The following is a 22112-nucleotide window of genomic DNA, read 5'->3' on the forward strand; positions in this document are numbered from 1 at the left end:
TATGCACAGAAAATGTCAGCAAAATGCACCAGTTACGAACATTCTAAATGCACCCCAGGGCCAGATTCACAATGGTGCTAATGGGGCTACAGCACCAGGCCCCACATAAAAACGGGTCCATCATCATGCCGGCACAATGACGACCAGCCGCCATCACAGGCATAAGTGCCTCTGCCCCTGATATGTGTTTTGGCAGACTGTATATACAATGTCTATATTTCCTGCCCAAAAAGAAAAACAACAAACAGAACTGAATTTCATGATGATAAAAAAAATGAACACAAAAAAGCGTCATCTCTAAAATCAACTACTTTATTTACATTACACATACTGTACATGACTTGAGATCACGAAGTAAGATATTATTACTATCACTATTTACAAAGTTCAAATACGGCCAGCGGCATTTAAAAATTCCTCAAATTAAGAGTACTATATAAAAAAAAATTTTATGGGATCTTACGAAGGTTTCAGCAAATAAATAATGACATAATATAAACTCTGTACACTTCTAAGACTTTAGTAGAAGTGCTGATTTACTAACATTTCATTTGGGTACAAACTACGTACACAGCAACCAGACACCTGCTTTCATCTCCTAGCTTGCACTAGACACATAAAAGCCGATTCCTGATTGGTTGCTGTGGTTCAGTACCATTTTAGCACCATTAGTGAATGAGCCCTGATGATTATTTGTAGTACGAGACATCATCTTGTTCTATAGACAGATTACAGGACTTCTACAGTAGTTGCCTATTACGCAGTTTTTCCATAGAACGCTCTAATACTTATTTGCAGTTATACGGAATAACAGAAGTAACCCATTCCTTCACTGAATCGTTGATTAAATAAGTATTTGTCTAGGTGATGATATTTTGAACGTTACAGTACTTGAATAGGCTGAGATCCCTTATTAGCCCATCTGTAAAGCTACATTGGCCGAAAACATCTGTGGTCAACTGTATTCGCCTCTGGGTTGACAAAAGTGCCATTGTTTCTGCAACTTTGGCCCTAAATTTAAAGTGTCATATTTTATATCTTTTATCAAAAAACACAAAATCAAGTTGGTGTTGGCTATTGAAAAATGTAAAAAAAATAAATCAGCGCTTCAAATCTCATGGTTAAGTTGAGGAAACATCAGTACGTTCAGGAACTTCGCCTCTTTATACTACTAGAATGCTGCTCTGTCTGTCTTCAGCTTCTCGCTTGCATTAAATGCCACCGGTAAGTAGTCTTCCAGGCGTGGAACTTCTCAGTCATCGGTCTACTGAAAAAAACATTTAAATGTGCATTTGATGGGCCCTGTTTTTATTAATGGAGTGAGGTCCAGTTGCTTAAAGCAACAGTAAACATCATGAGAGCGGTGTACCGTACTGTACAAAGATTATATCTGGCCGAGGTCCCAAGCCTGCAAGGGCCCTATTTACTATTAATGTCAAGCTTCTGGCCAAGACTATTTTACTGGCCTCTCAGTTGTGCTTAAACTGTGAGTGCCGTAACTTATTCCATGCCCTGGACCCGTTCAGTTCTAAGCCTGGTTCCGCCGTGACCCTGCTGGACATTGCAGTGGTCACTTCCTCTTAAGTCTAGATTCCTGGGGTTCAGTGTTCTTCAGGAAAAATGTTTTAATTTTTGCAGAATCTAATCGCAGTTCCCTAGCGTTCCCTCAGATTTCTCTCTTCTCATCACAGGTTCTGCCGCTAAATGACCATGCTTCTGCCGCTTCTGGAACTAGCCCGGTCCTGGAGAAGAAAAATTCAGGTTTTGATCAATGTTCATAAACATGAAATAACATTTCTTGTTATTAAAAGTTGGATAACACAAATGTCACAAACAGATATCGTTGTGACTCAAAAGACAAAATATTAATTTTGTAAACGTATTACATAGAAGACGAGGCCATGATTAAAGGCTAATTACATGCGTACACCCCTTACCTATATTGAGGGGGTCCCACCTCTTTGGGGTCACTTTCGCCTGTGCTTTGGGGGTTCCTTATCAAATAGGCCACAGCAGACTATTGCATCTGCCCAACAGTCCTTGTAAGTTTGAGCTATAGAGTCTGGTACAGCGATTTAAAAGGGATCGAGGGCCTGACGGCTTCGGAAACAGTACAATTCATTGCCGGCCGCAAATCCCGGCAGCGGCAGCCCGACGGAGGAGGTAAGGCAAATCCCAGCAGCGGCAGCCCGATCGTCCCCAGGTAAGTATAAACTAACCTAATTTTACCCACTAACCCTCCCTTAGGGGTGTCTAACCCTAACTTCCCCCTGTGCCTAACCCCCCTTCCCCGCCACCTAAATCTAAGTCCCCCGGTGGGGTGCCTAACCCTAACCTCCCCACGGGGGTGCCTAACCCTAACCCTCCCTCCCCCTAGCTTAACCCTAACCTCCCGGGGGGGGTGCCTAACCCTAAGTCCTCCCCAGGAGCCCTAAACCTAACCCTCCCCAGCGCGGCTGTCCGCGCCCGGCATCCCTTCGATCGGGATGCCGGGCGCCGGTCTCCCGGCGTTGGTAAAATGACAGGCGTCTACATTTAGACGCCTGTCTTTTTACCCTCGCCGGGATTTAGTAGTCTAGAAGCCGGCGGTCAGCATTCCGTCCGCCGGCTTCATAAACGTATACCGACGGCTTCAACTAGGTCACATATATTACTGTACATAGACATAGCGGTCTTTAATGATGCACGCAGCTTACTGTACATAACAGCACAAATTAGCGAGACCTTAATTAAGTGTTAGCCATTAAAACAGAACGGGCTGTCGCCAATGTGAACTCAAATCAATTGTATTTGGAGCTCCTCTGAATACCTATTTAGCGTACTGTACTATACTGTGCTGCATTTATTATCATCCTCCACTTTCTGGGCATATTTTATTAATGAGGTTAAACCCCTTCGGATTACTTTGTTTAGTAAAAACAAAAATATCAGTATCAAATAGTTATTAAAGTCGTATGTAAGTGAACATGCTCTAAGCAATTCCTTTTTTTTTTCTTTTTACAGGGACATCTGACCTGCCTCGCTGAACGCATCTGACCTGCCTCGCTGAACGCATCTGACCTGCCTCGCTGAACGCATCTGACCTGCCTCGCTGAACGCATCTGACCTTTTATTTATTCTTAAATCTAGATCGAGAAAGTCGTCAAGACGAAATACGTCAGTCACTGAGCTGTAACAGGGTGCTGCCCAATCGCAGTGTCCCGCAAACTCACAGATTGCCTCCCAGCAGCCGCTTGTCGCTTTTTGTTCTTTCCTACAGTGACGTCAATAGACTTGTAGCTGGGAGGTTTATCCTCTGGCCACTCATAAGACTGCGGCCTCCTCTCCCTTCTGCCCCTGGTATGCTGGCTGTCATCGTCCGAACTCCACGAGTTACGCTCATACGGCGGGGAGTGACTCCTCCTTCGCCGCGAGTAGCGTTCAGGGCTTCCCCTTCTCCCGGCTCTCCGCTCTCTTTCAGGAGACCGTCTTCTGTCCGAGCTGTAGTTTACACGGTCGCGATAGTCATCGTAGGCAAGATCACCACTGGGGCTGCCTCGTTCATGCCTGCGAGGTGGGGAGAGATCTCTTCTTGGACGACCGTCACTTTGCACGTCCCTCCTGTATCCATGAGGCCGGTCGCCTCTCGCTCTGTCTCTCCAATCACTGTCAGAGTAGGAGTCTTCCGGCGGTCTGTTCCTCCGCCTGTCTCGGTCACTCTCCAGTGGGTCCCACGAATTCTGTCTTCGCTGTTGGGAAGAGTTGCTAGTCCTGTGGGAGTTGACGATGTGCTCTACAATGGGGGGAAGCTGGATGACTCTACGCTCCACCTCTCGCACCCCAGGCTCGCCCAGTGAAGACAGGATGCTGGGGTGGTGGCTGGCTGCGCTACTATGAGGACCCCGGGCCAGGGGCTGAGCTGTGTTCAGGTTTTTAATTTCAGTCTCCAGAAAATCGAGCACTTTGTTGTTGCTGTGCGGATAGCTCGGCTGTCTGACCATCGGCAGGCTGTTCTGCGGCGAGAAGTCTGCAAAACAAAATGGCGAGACAACTGTGTAAGGCCAATGGGCTTCTAAGAGACTTATTTTAGGCAGCCGAAAAACATCACAAATGTTACTTTAAACAGGTGGATGCGAGTGGAATCCAGTCATACTTGTGAAAGGCGGATACGCGGGTGTTTATACTGCTTTACTAAAGTGAGAGGGACAGCAATGATAAAGGGGGGAGATGTATCAAGTTAAAGTGGAGATGTTGCCCATAGCAACCAATCAACCTCTGTCATTTCATAGACTATAGTAAATAAATTACAGAATCTGATTGGTTGCTATGGGTAACTTCTCCATTGTATCTCTTCCCAAGGCTTGATACAACTAACCCTAAGTCTCTTAGGCCTCATACAGACTTCTTAAATGCATTTTATATGCAACTGTTTCGTGCATTAACCACATATAATAGAATCAGGGAGCCTACAGGGAGTTCTAAAACGCTGTTAAAAATCCAAGTAAAACGGCTACGTGGCCTTATAGTGGTCGGGAACGTGTAATCCAATCATCTGCAGTATATAACAGAGAGAGATCAATTTCAAAGTGCAAAATAGCTAGCCAATCAGAGGTGTTTTCCATACTGTCCCTCTTGTGACTGGCTGGCAAGTCAAAGGGCTTCCCTGGGACTACCACCTATAATACTTTTGCATTTGTTGGTGTGCGAAAATTTTATCTTTTTGTCTTTTTAAGTGTGTTATTACTAAGAGTGTGTATCTCTGCCCAATGGGTCCCATTAAAACTATATTGGATGAGACTCAATTTCCAAAAGAGTTTGCACTTCACAAAGAAAAAACTTCACACATGTAGGTGACATAGTAAAAATGCGCCGATTCCCAGGATTTATTTAAACCAAAAAAAATGTAAACCCAGCAGCATTTATTTTTGGAGAAAATTTTTAAAATTTATTTAATTAAAATGGAGCGATGCTAAAGTGGCAGGAGGGTGCACTTTGTTGTGACGTTTGCACTTCTACAGTGTGTACCTCCTAAAGATTCTTGTGGCTCTCTGCACATGAAGGCGAGTCACTTCTAGTTTGCAGAGAAGAAATCCCAAGAACCTCAAGCTTTCCTATTAATGTGCAAAGTCCGACTTAAAGGCTGTCTTGTACTTGGGCTGTGATTCAACACTTATAGGGCAATCCAGGAGGCCAGACGTCTTACAAAACTAGGCTAAGGATGTTTTGTGATCCTGCCAGGAATCGCCTAACTCTGAAAAGAGAGACTAGGTCTGTCCGGGACTGTTGCAGGCTAATCCACAGCCTGGTAATAGACTATTCCGTTACTGACAGTCCTGAGGAAGAGGAGGATAAAAACCCTTCTACTTCTCCACGTCTCCCCATGTGTGCCTGTTTTCAGCAATGCTTTGGGCCCGTGACTCCCCTATCACATCGCTTGATGTCTTTGTTGATATGTTTTATAGGTTGATGTGTTGTCCTGTTTATTGCACTCTCCTCTTATATGTGCCTCCTTCAATAAAGTTTTTGGCCCCTGAATCACCTCCCTCACCCGCTCTGCCTTTACGCCTATCACACCCATTGAACGTTGTTGAATTTTGTATTGTTTAAGAGATGAAAGAATAATTCAGTACATGATGTATAGTGTCTGATGCCATAGGCCTAGTATTGTGCTATAACGTATAATTGATTATGTTTTATGGTGTATTACGTTTGGCCGTGCTGTGCCACCGTACACTTCAGTATACATTTTGCAAACAAAAAAAATTGTACTAATACCAGTCTTTAAGATACAATGGTCACTGTGATTTCTATATAATGGTCACTGTGGATATGGACGGAGGTGTGCTATTAATGTTATTGCTGGAACAGTGCACATTCTGTTGTAATATCATGAGTAAGGTGTATAGCACCTCTACAGGCTGTAACTAGGTACTGCAGATACCTATACCAAATACATGAACACCACAGTAATGGAATGGATGAGGTGTAGCTTAGCAGACATTTCAGTTCCCACCTCTCTGAAGCAAGGGGTTGAGCTGATAGGAGGAGTGCTGAGAATTTCGGTCGGCTCCAGCATAAAAAGGTTTCTCCATCATCCAGGGAACCAGACCTTGTACCTGTTTCATATACCGGTGGCGGGCAATGGCTGCAAGACAAACATGACATATACAAGTTGGGGGGGGGTTAGTATTGTGATTGGTCATGTAGTAAATGCAGCACAATGCAGAACAACATGTATAACTATGCGCATGAGCACGTCTGCTGATGTAGCCACCTACAACACGTACAGATGTCACAGCAAAGATGGCCGCCTGAGACTCTATTGCTGTATTATATTGTCCAGACTCCATGAGCAACAATAAGTCTAGCACCGCCTCAGTAGGATTTACCCCCATTCTGGTAAAGGCACATTAGAATGTAAGTTCTCACGAGCAGGGCACTCCACCCTCTTGTCCTTCTCAATACTTTCATCTACTCCTTACTCCCCACGGAATCAGTATGTAATAACACCGGACCTAAATCCCGACATCGGAAGACAGTCAACAGAAGATCCCAACAGGGTAAGTAATTTAACTATACCTAACCCTCTCCCCCCCCTAAACCTAACCCTCATTTAGGGGTGCCTAGCCCTATCCTCCCCCCAGGGGTGCCTAAACCTTAGCACCCTCCCCGCACCCTAAACCTAACCCTCCCGGGGGTAACCCTAACCTCCCCCAGGGGGTGCCTAACCCTAACCCCCCCTTCCCCTAGCCTGACCCTAACCTTCCCGGGGGGATGCCTAGCCCTAAGTCCTTAACCTAACCCTTCCCACCGCCCACCGAGGCGGACTGCTTCCGCCGCCCGGCTTACCTTCGTTCGGTATGTCGGGCGTCGGGATTTCGGCGGGTGGATGATGATAGGCGTTGGGATTTGACAGTCGGGAAGCCGGCAGTCAGCATTTCGACCGCCGGCTTCCTAACTACATGGTTGCTTACGCCTATTTCAGTGTTATGAACGCTAATGCAGCAATGTATATAGACCTTGTCCTCATTGCATTGTACTGTACTGTAAGTCACTGGTTTCTTGTTCACGCTTTTGTTTATGTACTGCGTAAGGCGCTGCGGAACTCTTGTGGTGCCATATAAATAAAGGATAATAATAAAGTATGACAGCTAGACTACTTGTTTTCTGATAAAACACTTCTGCAAATTGATGGCACTTATTAAAACTATAAAGATACATCTGCATCTTTAATTTCTAATTATCTCCGGAATACAACTAGTAATTACCACTGCAAATTACACTGGCCGCACGCAATCACTGTGACTGGAAATGCATTTGGCCCGGGCCACCCCTATCATCTGTTTCAGTATAATTATCCATCTGTGACACGATCCCCAATTGTGCAGCACAACATGAGATAATAAAGGTTTTCCATGAATAATTATGCACAGACGTTCATCCGCTCTCTTGTTATCTCTCGGCCCGATTATTGCAGCCTCCTCCTGTCCAGCCTCCATCTCCACCTCCCTCTCTGTGCACTGCCTCCGCTCTCTGCCAGTCGCTACCTGTCCTCTATAGAATCCTCACCTATACAAAGCCCTCAATCGCTTCTCATCCCACCTCAGATCTCCGTCCTGCCTCCAAGACTCTTCCCATGTTGGTCCCCAGCTTTGGAACTCCCTGAAAAGTTTATCCTTGTATCAAAGACCCTCTTAGTTCACCCCCTAACGCCCTCTGTCACGAAATCACAAACTCTGTGTCACTGTCTTTTGTGTCTTTCCCTCTCCTTACATTGTAAGCCCCCATGGACAGGGTCATTTACCCTTTATGCCCGTCTACTCCCGTCCTATCCTGCCCACCTGCGCCAGTCTGTCAGTCCCGCTCTGCATGGTGTCTGTGAGGGCAGAATTGTGACAGTTGCTGGCGTGGTGCCGTCAGAGCGGGATGGGAATGCTCATAATGGCGGCACATCATCACTCATAGGGGTGCGTAGTAAAGAGAGCCCCTTTGCCCTCCCGTAATTATCTGTGATTTGCGCAGAGGTACATTGCGGATCATTGAATTCCCCCAAAACCCCTTGCGTCAGGCTGGTTATGCTCACGGCTTGTCTCCGCCGCCCCTCTGAACTTAATCGCCGTTTGTTTGTGGTGTTATGCTTTGTTCTGCTCATCGTTGTATAGTGATGGGGACCTTTGTGTCGTACTATGAATAACAATAATAATAATATTATTACGTTCACCCCTTATTCACTTACCCGAGAAGTTTGATATGATGAATGAATCATTTACCAAATTTGAAAAGCATAGTACAGCCCATAGCAGAGCTGAACGAGCAGAATTTCAAGACAATCACCCGTATAGGGCGCACCGCGTCAGCCATGCAGACTCCGAAATACTTACAGAAAGAGCGATGTACAGAGAGATGGCAAAAGGGCGCCCTTGTGAAATCTCATGGTCAGTGCATTTATTACCTTAGCAATTACACGCAGACAAATAACCTCATCCACGGTCTCTAGTGCGGCCAAGGCAACTTTTTGAAAATTTTTAAAATTAGATTGTCGTCAAAACAGAAGAGAATGGGTTAAACATGGGGCCGGTGGACATTCTTACCCTCCTCCGGGCAGCAGCATTTGGTCGGACAACATGGGCACTGGACGTAGCAGCAGCAGCATTGGGGGCAGCACTGGCAGCAACAGATCCCAAAGATGAGGATTAGCAGTAACCCTCCCAGGACGATGAGCAGCACAGTAACCCAATCTGCGGAACAAACACAGAGAATAAACATGGGGGGCCACAGACTCCCCATCACACCCTCCCAGGATGATGAGCAGCACCGTAACCCAATCTGCGGAACAAACACACAGAATAAACCTGGGGGGGGGCCACAGACTCCCCCATCACCTGTGTACAACCAGGGATTAACTAGCAGCTCTGTATATCTCACCTACACTCATGTATGAGGTCCCTCAACTCTAAACCTCTTCCTGGTCTCATCTCTCCTATACTACCATTGCCTTGTTTCAAGCAGGCAACAGGGTTGTCAATGTTCCTACTCATGAAGTTCCCATTCAAATAAAAGGGAAACTTATGGGGGGGGGGAAGGGTTGATGGGTCAGTGGAATACTAGACACCAGGGAAGCAGAATCCGGTACAATTTCTTGAGTTCCAATTAAAACTACAATTTCAGCTGAACTTTTGGGCAGCACGGCTGACGTAGTGGTTAGCATTTCTGCCTCACAGCCCTGACCAATGCAACGAAGTACAGTATGTATGTTCTCCTGCGTTTGCGTGGGTTTCCTGTAAGTACTCCGGTTTCCACACGCCAAAAACATACAGATACTGTAGTTGAACCTAATGTGTGTGTGCGCGTGTAATATGTGTGCATTATAAACATAATAGTAATAATAATGTACACTTTCTTGGTTCTACTCTGAAGATCAACCAGATTAAAAAAAAAAAAAAAAAACTGTGTTTGGTTTTTTAATTGGTTCTCAACGAGGTTGGACCAACTCCCTGAACTTAACAGCGATTCGCTGTAACAAACTACACAGATTGAAAATGGCGAAAAGATGGCAGCTGAATAATGTGGCAAACGGCTAGGGAAAATGGTACAGTATTTAACTTACGCAGCACAATCAGCTTGACTTCCTTGTCCGGGTCCCCAGACGTGTCTCCCTGGGCCTCCACAGTGCAGTAATAGACGCCGTGGTCCCACCACATGACTTCACTGATGACCAAGTCGGCTTCTGAAGATAAAGAGGAGGACACTGTCAGAGCACAGGACAATCACTGCCATCTATCCATCTCATAGAGCTTTATTACTGCACTCACTCCACAAGCAGGAGACATGTTTCTATCCTGGGGAAGAGTCACACTTCCATGTCTGTTCAGACTTAGACAAGCGTCGGAGACTAAAGACGTCATAGCTAAAGGTAGGAAACTGCTCTGTGTAATGGCGAAGCCTAGTTCTGTAGTGATAGGTTGGTGATAATAAGCATCGGCTTTATAAAAGGCAACATGTACTAGCGGCCTTTTAAGAGCTTCAACAGACGTTCCGTAGGGTCACACCATCTGAGAAACAAGCTGTGAAATATCGCTACATCCAACTAAAGATGCTCAAAACTGTCCAACTGATTCCAAATTCTACTGAATATCAGCAGTTTAATGGCCACACATTGCAAATTAATCCTGACTTCAATTTGGGGTTTGAGGTTCACCGATTGCATTCAACGTTCACCCATCATAATTCACACCAAATGAATGTTCTTAAATATTCATTTGAAATATGAAAATGTTTAAATGAAACCATTCATTTAAACAATACTCAGCACAACCTTGACCAGGATCGATATTAAATACCGCCGGACACATGTTCAAATCCCGACGCCAGAGGACCGGCACCAGTGAAGATCCCAACAGCAGCTAAGGTAAGTACTAACTAACCTAACCACCCCCACCTAACCCTCCCTTAGGAGTGCCTAACCCTAACCTCCCCCACCCCCCCAAGTGCCTAACCGTAAGCCACCCTTCCCCGCAGCCTAAACCAAGGTCTTCCGGGGGGGGGGGGTGCCTAACCCCCCGTCCCCTAGCCTAATCCTCCCAGGGGGGTGCACTTGACCCTATGTCCCCCCGGGAGCCCCTAACCCACCCCCCCACCTGTCCGCGCCCGGTTTACCGTCATTCGGGATCCCGGCATAGGTAAAATGACAGGCGTCAGGATTGGGACGCCCGTCATTAGACCCTTGCCGGGATTAGACAGTCGGGTTCCCGATTGTCGGCATTTAGACCGTCGGCATCCCGACTGCATACCCCTTGACCAGGACTCATTATCCACTCACCTTGCCTCTCTCAGTCTCTTCCCTTTCCGGACCAGACAGTTACTTCCCTTTATAACTCTACTCTTCCTTCCATCTTTGAATGTTGCTCTAAATCTGTGAGCCTCCTCCTCCCCGACGCTGGCACTCCAGACTTAGCCGCCACTTCTAAAGATGTCCCGCACTGACCAAACAGCCTTGGAGAGAATATTTCAATCTCTGATTTCCTCCACTTCAAGTACAGCTCCGCTCTCTCCCTCTCTCTCCAAACAGTCCTATTTCATATGTCTCTCCTCCTCCCCATCCTTCAACTCCTGCCGCCTCTTTACCACCGTCCGTTCCTTTTTCTGTCCTCCTCCTCCCTCATGGCCCTGTACTTTTCTACTTTCCTTTGCTCCAAAATCACAGTTATTCACCAGGATATTTCCTCTCACATTCCTTCTACTGTTCATTCTCCTAATTCTAATGCTGGCTAACCTCCCTCTACATTTCTCCATCACAATGGGTAATAAAGTCAGCTTCCTTCTCTTATCCTCTTCCCACTCCTCTTGCCCCCTGAACTCCTTTCCCTCCCACCTCCTCTACACCCTCTCGCTCACTATTTGTTCCCACCTTCCTCACCTCTTTAACCTCTCATCCCACTTGCCTGTCCCCTTCCTCCTTCAAACATGCCCTCATCTTGGGCAGCACAGACGGTGTTAGTGCTGTGAGGCAGTAATGCATTGCTAACCATTGAGGTTGTGGGTTTAATTCCCACTACGTCCCTAACTGTGTGGGTTTCCTTGCTGGATGTCCCAGCGTGGTCTTAAACTCAACATGACCAAGACTGAGCTTATGGTCTTCCCCTCTACAACTCCCTTTCCTTCTTACTGTTGCCAACACTGTCCTCTCTCCAGTCACACAAGCATGCTGCCTGGTGGTCCATCCTTGACTCTGCCCTCTCCCTCACCCCCCACATCCATGCCATCGCCCAATCCTGCCACTTCCACAACATCTCTAGAATTTATCCATTTCTTAATTGTGTAGCTACTAAACCTCTTTGTTCACACTAGAGATGACAAGGGCATTAATATTGTAACCTACTACTGTACTCTCTGGTCTTCCTCTCTCCCTACTTAAATCAATCCTTTGAGTCGACTGCTCCTCTCCTTCAACTCCATCCCTGGCTTCCCGTCACTTACCATCAATGTACTTAATCGCTCCTCCCCTTCACACATTTCTGACCTCATTCCCTTCTGTTCTTCCTCTGTTGCCATACTTCTGCACCCATTACCTCTTCCCACTCCGGCATCCAAAATTTCACCCGCACTGCTCTCCTTCTGTGGAACTCAGCCCCCTCGCCCTATCAGATTGTCTACCTGCCTGCTCCCTTAAAAGACATCTGTACCTCAAAGCCTATCAGCTCTGTACACCCTCCTAGCTCTCCTCTCTCTGCCCTGCCATCTCTTTTTTGACAGTTCACCTCCTAGTTATACCCAAACTCCCCCAGTATGTAAGCTCTCACCGGCAGGGCCCTCGCCCTCTTGTCATTTCCCTGCACTATCCCAGTCTATGATCCTCTCTGTCCATCCAGCCCAGGGCACTGAGTAAATTAGGGATATCACTCATGAAATCGTCTTACTTCACCTTTTAGTCTATCCCTTTATACTTTTCTTTGTACTTTTTATAATGAAGTGGTTGCGTTGCGTTTTTCCATTCAATCTATCGCTTTATACTTTTCTTTGTACTTTTTATAATGAAGTAGTTGCGTTGCGTTTTTCAACCCAATTCAAAATGTATGGTGCTACGGACACTACATGGCACCATATTAATAAAAGGATAACAGCATTGTTTTGAACTGTGAACATTTGACTAGTAGGACATTATAACTCCCCACTGCAGTACAGAAAAAAAATGTGCACATCACTTTAAACATGCACATTAACCATCTGAGATATTCAGCCCCCGTATTCATAGACTCATAACCCGGCCTAAATCTGCGTGATGGATTGGGGGGGCCTGGTAGGGCATGGAGGCACAGGTTTCATGACCCATCACTAATCTGTAAAAGCATAAACCCTTGTCTGACTATTAAGGAGTTTTCAGCAACTGCTGAGATCTAGTTAAAGCTGGTAATTTAATTACCAAATCAGCCGTGTTACCATGGCTTCATCCAGTGCGATAGAGATTTATTGGCTCTAATGTATTAAATTACTTATTGACCTAGATTATTTTGAGGTATCAACATCCTAATTGCCAATCCTTCCCCAGACAGGGTTACACTAACTGCAAAGCTAATTAATGTAGTCTACTTACATTGTGATTAATGGGCTCAAAACAAGCCCTCGGATTATAAGTGTTCATTTAAAGGCAAGCGGTTGAAACAAGCTTTGGAGTTCAGTTTCTGATGAACTACAAGTTCCAGTATGCCTTTTGATGGTCTATCACTGGATTATAGTAAAACAGGGGCTACCAGTAGCATGCCATATTAAATTGATTAAGGAGAACCATTCAGTCACAGCTTCGCATGCATATAGTGTCACGATATATATATATATATATATATATATATATATATCACACACACACAGAGAGGGTAAAATAAGTATTGCACACGTCAACATTTTTCTCAGTAAATAGATGTGTAATGGGGCTATTGTAATGAAATTTTCACCAAATGTCAGCAACATCCCATGCAATCCACACATGCAAAGAAATCAAACCATAGATGCCCATAAATTAAGTTATGTGTAATAATGTGAAATGACACAGGGAAAAAAGTATTGAACACGCTTACTGAAATGTATTTAATACTTTGTACAAAAGCCTTTGTTGGTTATGACAGCTTGAAGACGCCTCCTGTATGGAGAAACTAGCCGCATGCATTGCTCAGGTGTGATTTTGGCCCATTCTTCCACACAAACAGTCTTCAAATCTTGAAGGTTCCGTGGCCTCTTCTATGAACTCTGAGCTTTAGTTCTTTCCATTGGATTCAAGTCAGATGAATGGCCCGTTCCATTCTAGCAGCTTTATTTCCGTTCTCTGAAACCAATTGAGAGTGTCCTTGGCTGTGTGTTTGGGATCATGGTCTTGCTGACATGTTCACCCTCGTTTCATCTTCTGCATCCTGGTAGATGGCAGCAGATTTTTATGAAGAATGTCTTGGTACATTTTTCCATTCAAACTTCCTTCAGGTATATGAAGTATGCCAGTACCGTATGCTGAAAAACAGCCCCACGCCATGATGTTCCGACCTCCAAACTTCACTGTTGGTATGGTGTTTTTGGGGTGATGTGCAGTGCCATTTCTCCTCCAAACATGGTGTGTATTATGGCACCCAAAGAGTTCTATTTTGGTCTCATCTGACCAGACTATATTCTCTCAGTATTTTGCAGGAGAGTCCAAATGATGTACAGCAAACTTTAAACAAGCTTCAACATGTTTTTCTTCTGCAATGGAGTCTTGCGTGGTGAGCGTACATACAGGCCATGGTGGTTGAGTGCATTACTTATTGTTCTCTTTAAAACAATTGTACCTGATAATTCCAGGTCTTTCTGAAGCTCTCCACAAGTTGTCTTTGGTTCTTGAACAACTCTTCTGATAATTCTTTTCACTCCTCTGTCTGAAATCTTGCGAGGAGCACCTGGTCGTGGCCGGTTTATGGTGAAATTATGTTTTTTCCACTTCTGGATTATGGCCCCAACAGTGCTCACTGGAACATTCAGAAGTTAGAAATCCTTCTGTAACCAATGTCATCAGTATGTTTTGCAACAATAAGGTTGCAAAGGTCTTGAGAGAGCTCTTTGCTTTTACCCATCATAAGATGTGTGTTGGTGTGACACCTTGGTAATGAGACACCTTTTTATAGGCCATCAGTTGGGACTGAACCAGTTTATATTAATAGCTTATATTAATTTGCACTGACAAGGTGCAGGATTGCTTTCTAATTACTGATAGATAAAGCTGGTGTCTTGGCTTTCCATGTCTTTTTGCACCTCCCTTTCTTCATGTGTTCAATACTTTTTCCCTGTGTTATATCACATTATTACACAACTTAATTTATGGACATCTATGGTTTGATTTCTTTGCATGTGTGGATTGGATGGGTTGTTGCTGACATTTGGTGAAAATGTAATTACAATAGCCCCATTACACATCTATTTACTGAGAAAAATGTTGACTTGTTCAATACTTATTTTAACCACTGTATATGTGTGTGTGTGTATATATATATATATATAGATATATATATATATATATATATATATATATATATATTATATAAAAAAAATCTTTGATTGAAAGTATTTTATAATTTGACGTTCATGTTTTCATTATGGCCGTTATGCATTATGTGCAATCCAAACAGTGAGTGTCCCTATCCAGATTAAGGGTTGATGACTTCCGTCTAGCAGGTAAATTTCTGTTCATCAACTATCATCCATGACCAATGATCACCTTTTTATGCAACAGGACATATCAACTGGTTTAGACTAGGATCAGAGCATTGACTGGTGCTTTTTAAATAAACAATACATCTCCATATTGTGAGGCTTTTAGATTTTGAAATAAATTCAGACTCCCTCCCCCCCCCCTAATTGCTAGTCAATGAGTGCTGATTAGCCATTCTTTCTGCAGCATCAATAATATCTCTAACAACACAGAATCCAGAGTGTAATATTACACGCGGACCATTAGAGGGCACTAGAAGCCAAACTGAAATCTGTTTGCATGCAAGCTGTAGAAGTACTTATTTATCATTAACACGCCATGACTGTGGGTTAGCAACTGAATTATCTTAATTGAAATAAGAACAACAACAGCGGGTCTCGTCGCCAGGGATTGGACAAACAGGCACGCAGCTGTACTGAGACAAACTGTCCAATATATCTGCTTGGAACAGTGGATGTCTGTCTGTAAGTGCCCTTACCCCTATAATGCTCCTTGCCCAGTTACCTACTGCTACTCCCTTAAGTCGCCTGGATCAGAGACTGGCAGGTAACCGCCAACGTGACTGTCTACAGAAGAAACGGGATTCTACAGCTCTAACCTCTCGCCCTAGCTCTATCCATTTATAGCATTTTGGCGTTAAGTCTCAGCGTATATCGCCACTCTTCGCAACACCATATTTATCAATATTTCAACCGCCGGAGAGGTGTTGCTGTAACTCGCCTCTATGGGCTATTTCACATACACCGATTTTCACCGGCCAGCAAAAAACTGTCCAAAGCCGGACGTTTTTTTTCCCGGGAATCGGTGCCTTTCACATGCAACGGCTTTAAGCCATTTTTAATGCTGTGGTTTGTTCTTTTAAAGTAGTAGATATGCGCAGCAGATGGAGTTATGGGCGGGTACAAGCTCAGAAAAGCCCGGGTGTGAGAGAAAGGAAACATAACAACATGTACTTCACTGGGCGGAATTCAATTGTTTTCGCGGCCCGCATCTCCCGTCTAAAGTGACAGGAGATCGCAGGCAGCTATTCAATTGTTGAAGATTTTCGTGCTGATCGCGCCCATAGTGGTCAGGTTTAGCCACGTAAAGCAGCTAAACCCGACAAAAGTGCTGGGCGCGATCGCGAAAAGTGATGTTTGGGCGCCCAAACATGTCACTTTTCGCACATTTCAGCTCTCATCCCCCAGGGGCTGCGAGCTGAAATGTAGCGCTTGGCAGCTGATCGTGCCCGACAGGAGCAAGAATAGAATAGCTCCTTCGGGCACGATAGGGGCTGAAAAGAATTGATTTCCGCCCACTGACTTGCAGGGACGGCACGGACACGGCACCCGCCCTTGTCAGTGGATATTCCCGGCTGTAACACGGCGACCGTGCAGTCTGAAAGGACCCATCCGTTTACGTACTACACGGCAAAAGAAAATACAGTTTTTTTTGCCAGCCGGTGAAAACCGGTGTGTGTGTGTGTGCGTGTGTGTGTGTGTTTGTGTGTGTGAAATAGCCCTATAGCGACGTTATATTCCACCCCTTTGCTTGCCTAAGGCCATACTGCGCATGTGTGAGGCGGCCGATGGCGAGGAGCGAGACCAGCAGCCTACAGGGGAGGGAGGAGGAAGATCACCTTCCTCTCTGGCTGCAGTGAAGACTGCGTAACGCCATCTTACATAAATCAATACTTTGGTAGAGAAAACAGAGGAGCCGCTGGAGAAATCGGAGAGGTCTCCACGGTATGCTAATGATAAATTTGGAGAAGTAGCAAGAAGCCCCTCCTCTGGTGAAAACAGTAGAAAAAGGATCATTATCGCCGCTTGAGTAATACAAATTGATGGCCAAGATGTAGTAAAATTTAAACCGTTTTCTTACATATTGATAAGTAAATCAGCCTCGCACGACCATGGGTAGCTCTGACCCAATGCTCATAAAGTTATGAGATATGTCCTGTTTGCGGGGGGATCGGGGGCCTAGCCCACATCCCACTGTTGCATGTGGCAGTGAACGTGCTGTGTAAAGAAACATCTTCCCTCACAAATATATAAACTTTGTGAAAATAAACCGCAGTGTCCTATAAACCAGCTTCTACAGCCATTCACATTAGCTGTAAATCAAATTTTGTGCAAAGTTTACATCCGCATGGTGTACAGTAGCTTCAAAGCGTCATGTGTCAGAGACTGCAGTTCCATATTTGTCCTCAGGGTGGTGCAATTTGCTTAATGAACTTGTGAAAGGTTCGCTAAACTGTCTTAATATAAACCTGATTTGTACAAAGATAAAGCTGCTGGGTTTACCTCAAATACTAAGTATCCCCCGTATGTTTTAAGGAGGGAGCGCAGCAGGCATCTCCGATACCTGCTGTGATCACTCCATTACCACTGACAGCCGCCTCCCCCATAGGTTTCTATGGGGGATGCAATGCTGCCAAATTTACCAATATCCGAAGATGACATCAGCCGCTGTAGCCTATAGGCTACACCGTACACTATTAGCCGGCGGAGGGATCTGCCGGAACCCTCCCCGGCTATGGCGGATGTGCACGTACAGTCCACAGGACTACGCATGTCCAGCACCCCCTGCACTGGCCGGCAGCTCTCCAGAGACATCGCAGGAGCCCGTCTCCCTGCATGTCCCGGATGATACATACGGCCGATAGCATCGCTTTTTGCCATGCGATCATTGGCGTTACTGGCATGCCCTGATTGCATTACAAAAGCGATCATTGATAAATGGGCTCCTCAGTGCTTTTTCGCTGATATAGGGTGAGTCAGACAGTGATTGAACACTACCAGTGAATTCATATTTTCAGATTGAATAATGTAATCGTAACGTGCGTACACACTACACGATTTTTTTAAGCACGATATTGCTGATAACGACACATCGTTACGACAATTCCGTTTGATCGTCTAGTTCAGTGGTCGGGGAACAGGGGTAAATTACCCCACATGGGGTAAAACTGAAATTCCTGGGGGTAATGGAGGCAGGGCTGGAGGTGCACGTGAACCGGGTGCGCCGCTGCACCCGTCACCAGTGACCTCCAGCCCGGCGCCACAGGGAGGCTCTAAGCCGGACGCCCGCTGAGATGTTATTACCAGCGGGTGCCCGGCTCCCTCCCTGCAGCGCTGCGTTAGCCGGAGGCTGGAGTTCTCTCCTGAACTCCAGCTTCCGCCTCTCTCCATGTGCACTATGGGAGAGACGTCATGACGTCTCTCCCATAGTTCCCGAGGAGCAGCCGGGCGGACAGGACGGCGGCGGATGCAGGATCGGGGATTACGGTAATTTTTTCTTTTGCTTTTTTTTGTACAAGTGGCACTACAGGGGCATTATATGGGGGCACTACTACAGGGGCATTATATGGGGGCACTGCTACAGGGGCATTATATGGGGGCACTGCTACAGGGGCATAACTATGGGGGCACTACTACAGGGGCATAACATGGGGGCACTACTACAGGGGCATTATATGGGGGCACTGCTACAGGGGCATTATATGGGGGCACTACTACAGGGGCATAACATGGGGGCACTACTACAGGGGCAAAACTATGGGGTCACTACTACAGGGGCATAACTATGGGGGCACTACTACAGGGGCATACTACAGGGGCATTATATGGGGGCACTACTATATGATTTCCTTCCTTTCAAATCAAGGGGGTAATGTCGGCGTATCTAAATAGATTTTGGGGTAAAAGGTAAAAAAGTTCCCTGACCCCTGGTCTAGTGTGTACGCACTAGATCGTTAAGGATGCACGCTCCCGCGGGTCGTTAACGATATCCCCAGTCACCTGTATTTGCAGTACAATATGGGGATACTATTAGCGATGCCATGGTGCCGAATACAGCCTGGCCCTGCCCCTCCCCCCACTCCCTCCCCCGTTCGTCATGTGTGCACTTACCGGGGACACAGATGGGATTACAGCCACTTTCATTGCTTAATGTCCATAAAAACTCAGTATGATTATTAATATATAATGAATTGAAGAATTAGTTGTGTTTATTATATGCCTGATCACCTTTGGTAGTATCTATTTACAGACACAGATCAAATTATTATTGACCCATTTGTGGATAATGAGACCCAAATAACTCAAATGTAATTTGTAAAATACAATCCTAACCCAAAAATGGATTATATTTCCATTTCACATCAGCACACAGTGCACAGACATCACTGCAACCAGATGTTATAGAGTTGTACCCCCTCAAAAGGGCAGGAGACTCGCAGGTAAACCAGACTTGCAACCTCACAGATTGCAGGTGGCAGCGTAGCTATTACTGTCTATTTAACAAGTTTAGTTAGTGACTAAGGGGGAGATTTATCAAAGCTTGGAGAGAGATAAAACGGAGAGAAAGTACCAATCAGCTTCTGTTTTTCTAATACAGCCTGTAAGGTGACAATCATGCTGGGTACACATTAGACGATACATCGTCCGATCCGATGGATAGGACCAGACATCGTCCACATCGGCCAGTGTGTACCGGCTATGCCGAAAGCTGTTGCTCCGTCACTCCCGGCATCTGCAAGTGTGTATGCACTGGCCGATACCGGGACCACCGCCGGGTCCCGCCGCTAACGACTTTGCGCTGGGTACACATCATTTAGTATGTACCCAGCTTCAGAAGCTGATTGGTTGGTACTTTCTCTCACCCCACTTTTCTAGCTCAAGGACGTCCGGAGACGGCATCAGAACTCCTCAGATGGCGTTATGGCGTTACCGGACAAGTGACGGAAAGCTCATCTTTTTGTTGCTGAATAAGAGGTCGATACATTTCTCCTTTGATTGCCTTTTAATACAGAAACCAATTAAAAAAAAAAGGGGTCATTACCGCTTTATAAATGCATTAAATCAGAGGGCAATAATGTGAAACGTCTACAAAAACACCTGTTACTTATACACACAATAATATGCTACAGTAAATGCCATTTCAACAGCGGTTTTTCATGGAAGCTCTGGGCGCACACAGGAATAAAACGAGGGGTACGATATTCCATTTTAAAACACATTTTCTCATAATGTATCTTGGGAAGGATTAACCAAGCTGAAATGTCTTGCAAATTGAACTGGGCACAATCTCTGTAATCCTGCCTCACATACTGCATTCTAACGTGGATGTGCATACAGGCACACAGGGAATAGGGAAGTCAGGAAAACAAAACACACTGAATGTAATGCTATGAAAACAGCCTGGATGAATAAACTGTTGGAAATGATGAGTGTGCAGGTGTTGATATTGCAGAGTAATGTAGGCACACACCAGCGGACGACTCGCACTATAAACAGCCCAGTTACTTAATCAGTGGTGTTGCTTTATTGAAGTACAGTAGGTACAGCCGTACTCACTATTACATGCACAATGGTAATGGAGTGGAGTGGGGTTCTACACAGCTCGCTAGCCAGTGAGTGTATGCTGCAAACAAGTAGCGGTGCAGGGATGATGGAACAGCATTAAATGCAGATATTAACCAGGTCTCTCATAGAAGCTAAGTAGGAGACTTCTGTCTCCCACCATGTCAATCTCACAGTAAAGACAAGATGGCCCCTGCACATGCTCAGTAGTGAGCTCCGTGGCCATCTTGGAACAGGGCATGGAGTCTCCCTGGAGGGACAGGAAGATTGGAGCCTGCCCAGTAGTGAACTCCTCTTACAACATAAATACTTATTTTTATATGGAGACAAAATCGGAACTAGCTGCTTCTGTTGGAGTCAACATGCTGAGATTACAGCTGGTGGAGCAAAAAATAAATTAAATAGAAACACCAATATAACGTCATTAACAGGGCTGGTACAGCTGGTATATACTGTGCCACTGAGTCTACACCCGTGTGGGGAGGGATGTAGTGCCTTTCAGCCAACCGGCACCCGTTTGATGGTAGTAATTGCTGCCCCACAGGCACCAATCCTGAATGTCCCATAAATGCCCTACAGAGTTCAGATCTGGCGACGGTGACATTGTGACACATGGATAGCCTCTATCATGCTGATTAAAGCACTCAGGGTAGTAGATCTATTTAGGCTGGTGTCAGGCGTGTACTGGTCTGTTTGGCGAGAACATGTGGTGAAGGAGGGTTCATCTACAACATCCACAGCCTCTTCCACCACTGCTCAAAGTCCATTCGCCAGCGTGCACTGCCAAGTGTGCAGGGTGGTATATGCACAGCAACCTGACTAAGCGACCCTGCTCTGCACCCTTCTCATCAGCTCTGCCCTTACCAGTCACACAATTGCACAGATTGTATATCGGCGTATATATATATATATGTATACCATATTCAGGTATACGCTTCCACGGTAAACTATTCATTACAGAAATATTAACACAACATTATAGCCAACACCACAGACAACCCACCAGATTTACACCCTGACCAAGCTGGGATTGCAGAGATTAAGCTATTTTCTTAATAAAAGCACAAACTTGTTTCTTTCCAAATTCTGTGTGTCCACTACCTTCCAGCCCATCCCTGCCTGTGCTGAAATACTCTGTGCAGCTGTGAACACTCAAATGCTCTGATGGGCTGTACCGTTTCCCTGCCTGTTTATCTCCTTCTCACCGATAGGTGTCCAGCTTTAAAGCATAAACCGCAATGACCCTAGTAAAACACACCTGCAAAATTATGCACATAAGTGTCCTGAATATTCACGATTATTATAGTGAATATATTAAAGTAACGTAAAATGTTTGTACTTAATGTACAAAAGATACCATTTCTGGTTTAGTACATGGCTGGCTGGACTAAGGGCCTGATTCAGACCCGGTCGCTAAGCTGCAGACGCTCGCTATGACCAATAGTCGCCAGTCTGCGCATGTGTATAAGTGGCAGTGCGCAAGCCAGTCACTGCGATCAGGAATGGTGCGCTCGTAGTACACAGCCTGGCCGCTACTTTGAGTGACAGATAGCGCCGTTTGTGGG

General features: G+C 45.5%; 1 protein-coding gene across 3 annotated transcripts in view; it reads right to left on the bottom strand.

Annotated features, from left to right (window-relative positions):
• Nucleotides 1-296: 296 nt before the first annotated feature.
• ILDR1 (immunoglobulin like domain containing receptor 1) overlaps nt 297-22112 on the bottom strand; it is a 74647-nt gene continuing 52831 nt past the window's right edge. For all 3 annotated transcript variants that reach the window (XM_088444387.1, XM_088444389.1, XM_088444388.1), the window contains exons 4-8: nt 9587-9706; nt 8571-8717; nt 5993-6124; nt 3213-4006; nt 297-1742 (exon numbers count right to left, since the gene is read on the bottom strand). In XM_088444387.1, coding sequence (XP_088300513.1) covers nt 1701-1742; nt 3213-4006; nt 5993-6124; nt 8571-8717; nt 9587-9706 — 1235 coding nt within the window. In that variant the 3' untranslated portion in view covers nt 297-1700. The remainder of the gene's footprint in view (nt 1743-3212; nt 4007-5992; nt 6125-8570; nt 8718-9586; nt 9707-22112) is intronic.

The sequence above is a fragment of the Taudactylus pleione genome, unplaced genomic scaffold (genome assembly GCF_031769625.1).
Source record: "Taudactylus pleione unplaced genomic scaffold, aTauple2 ptg000361l, whole genome shotgun sequence".
NCBI classification, from domain to species: Eukaryota; Metazoa; Chordata; class Amphibia; order Anura; family Myobatrachidae; genus Taudactylus; species Taudactylus pleione.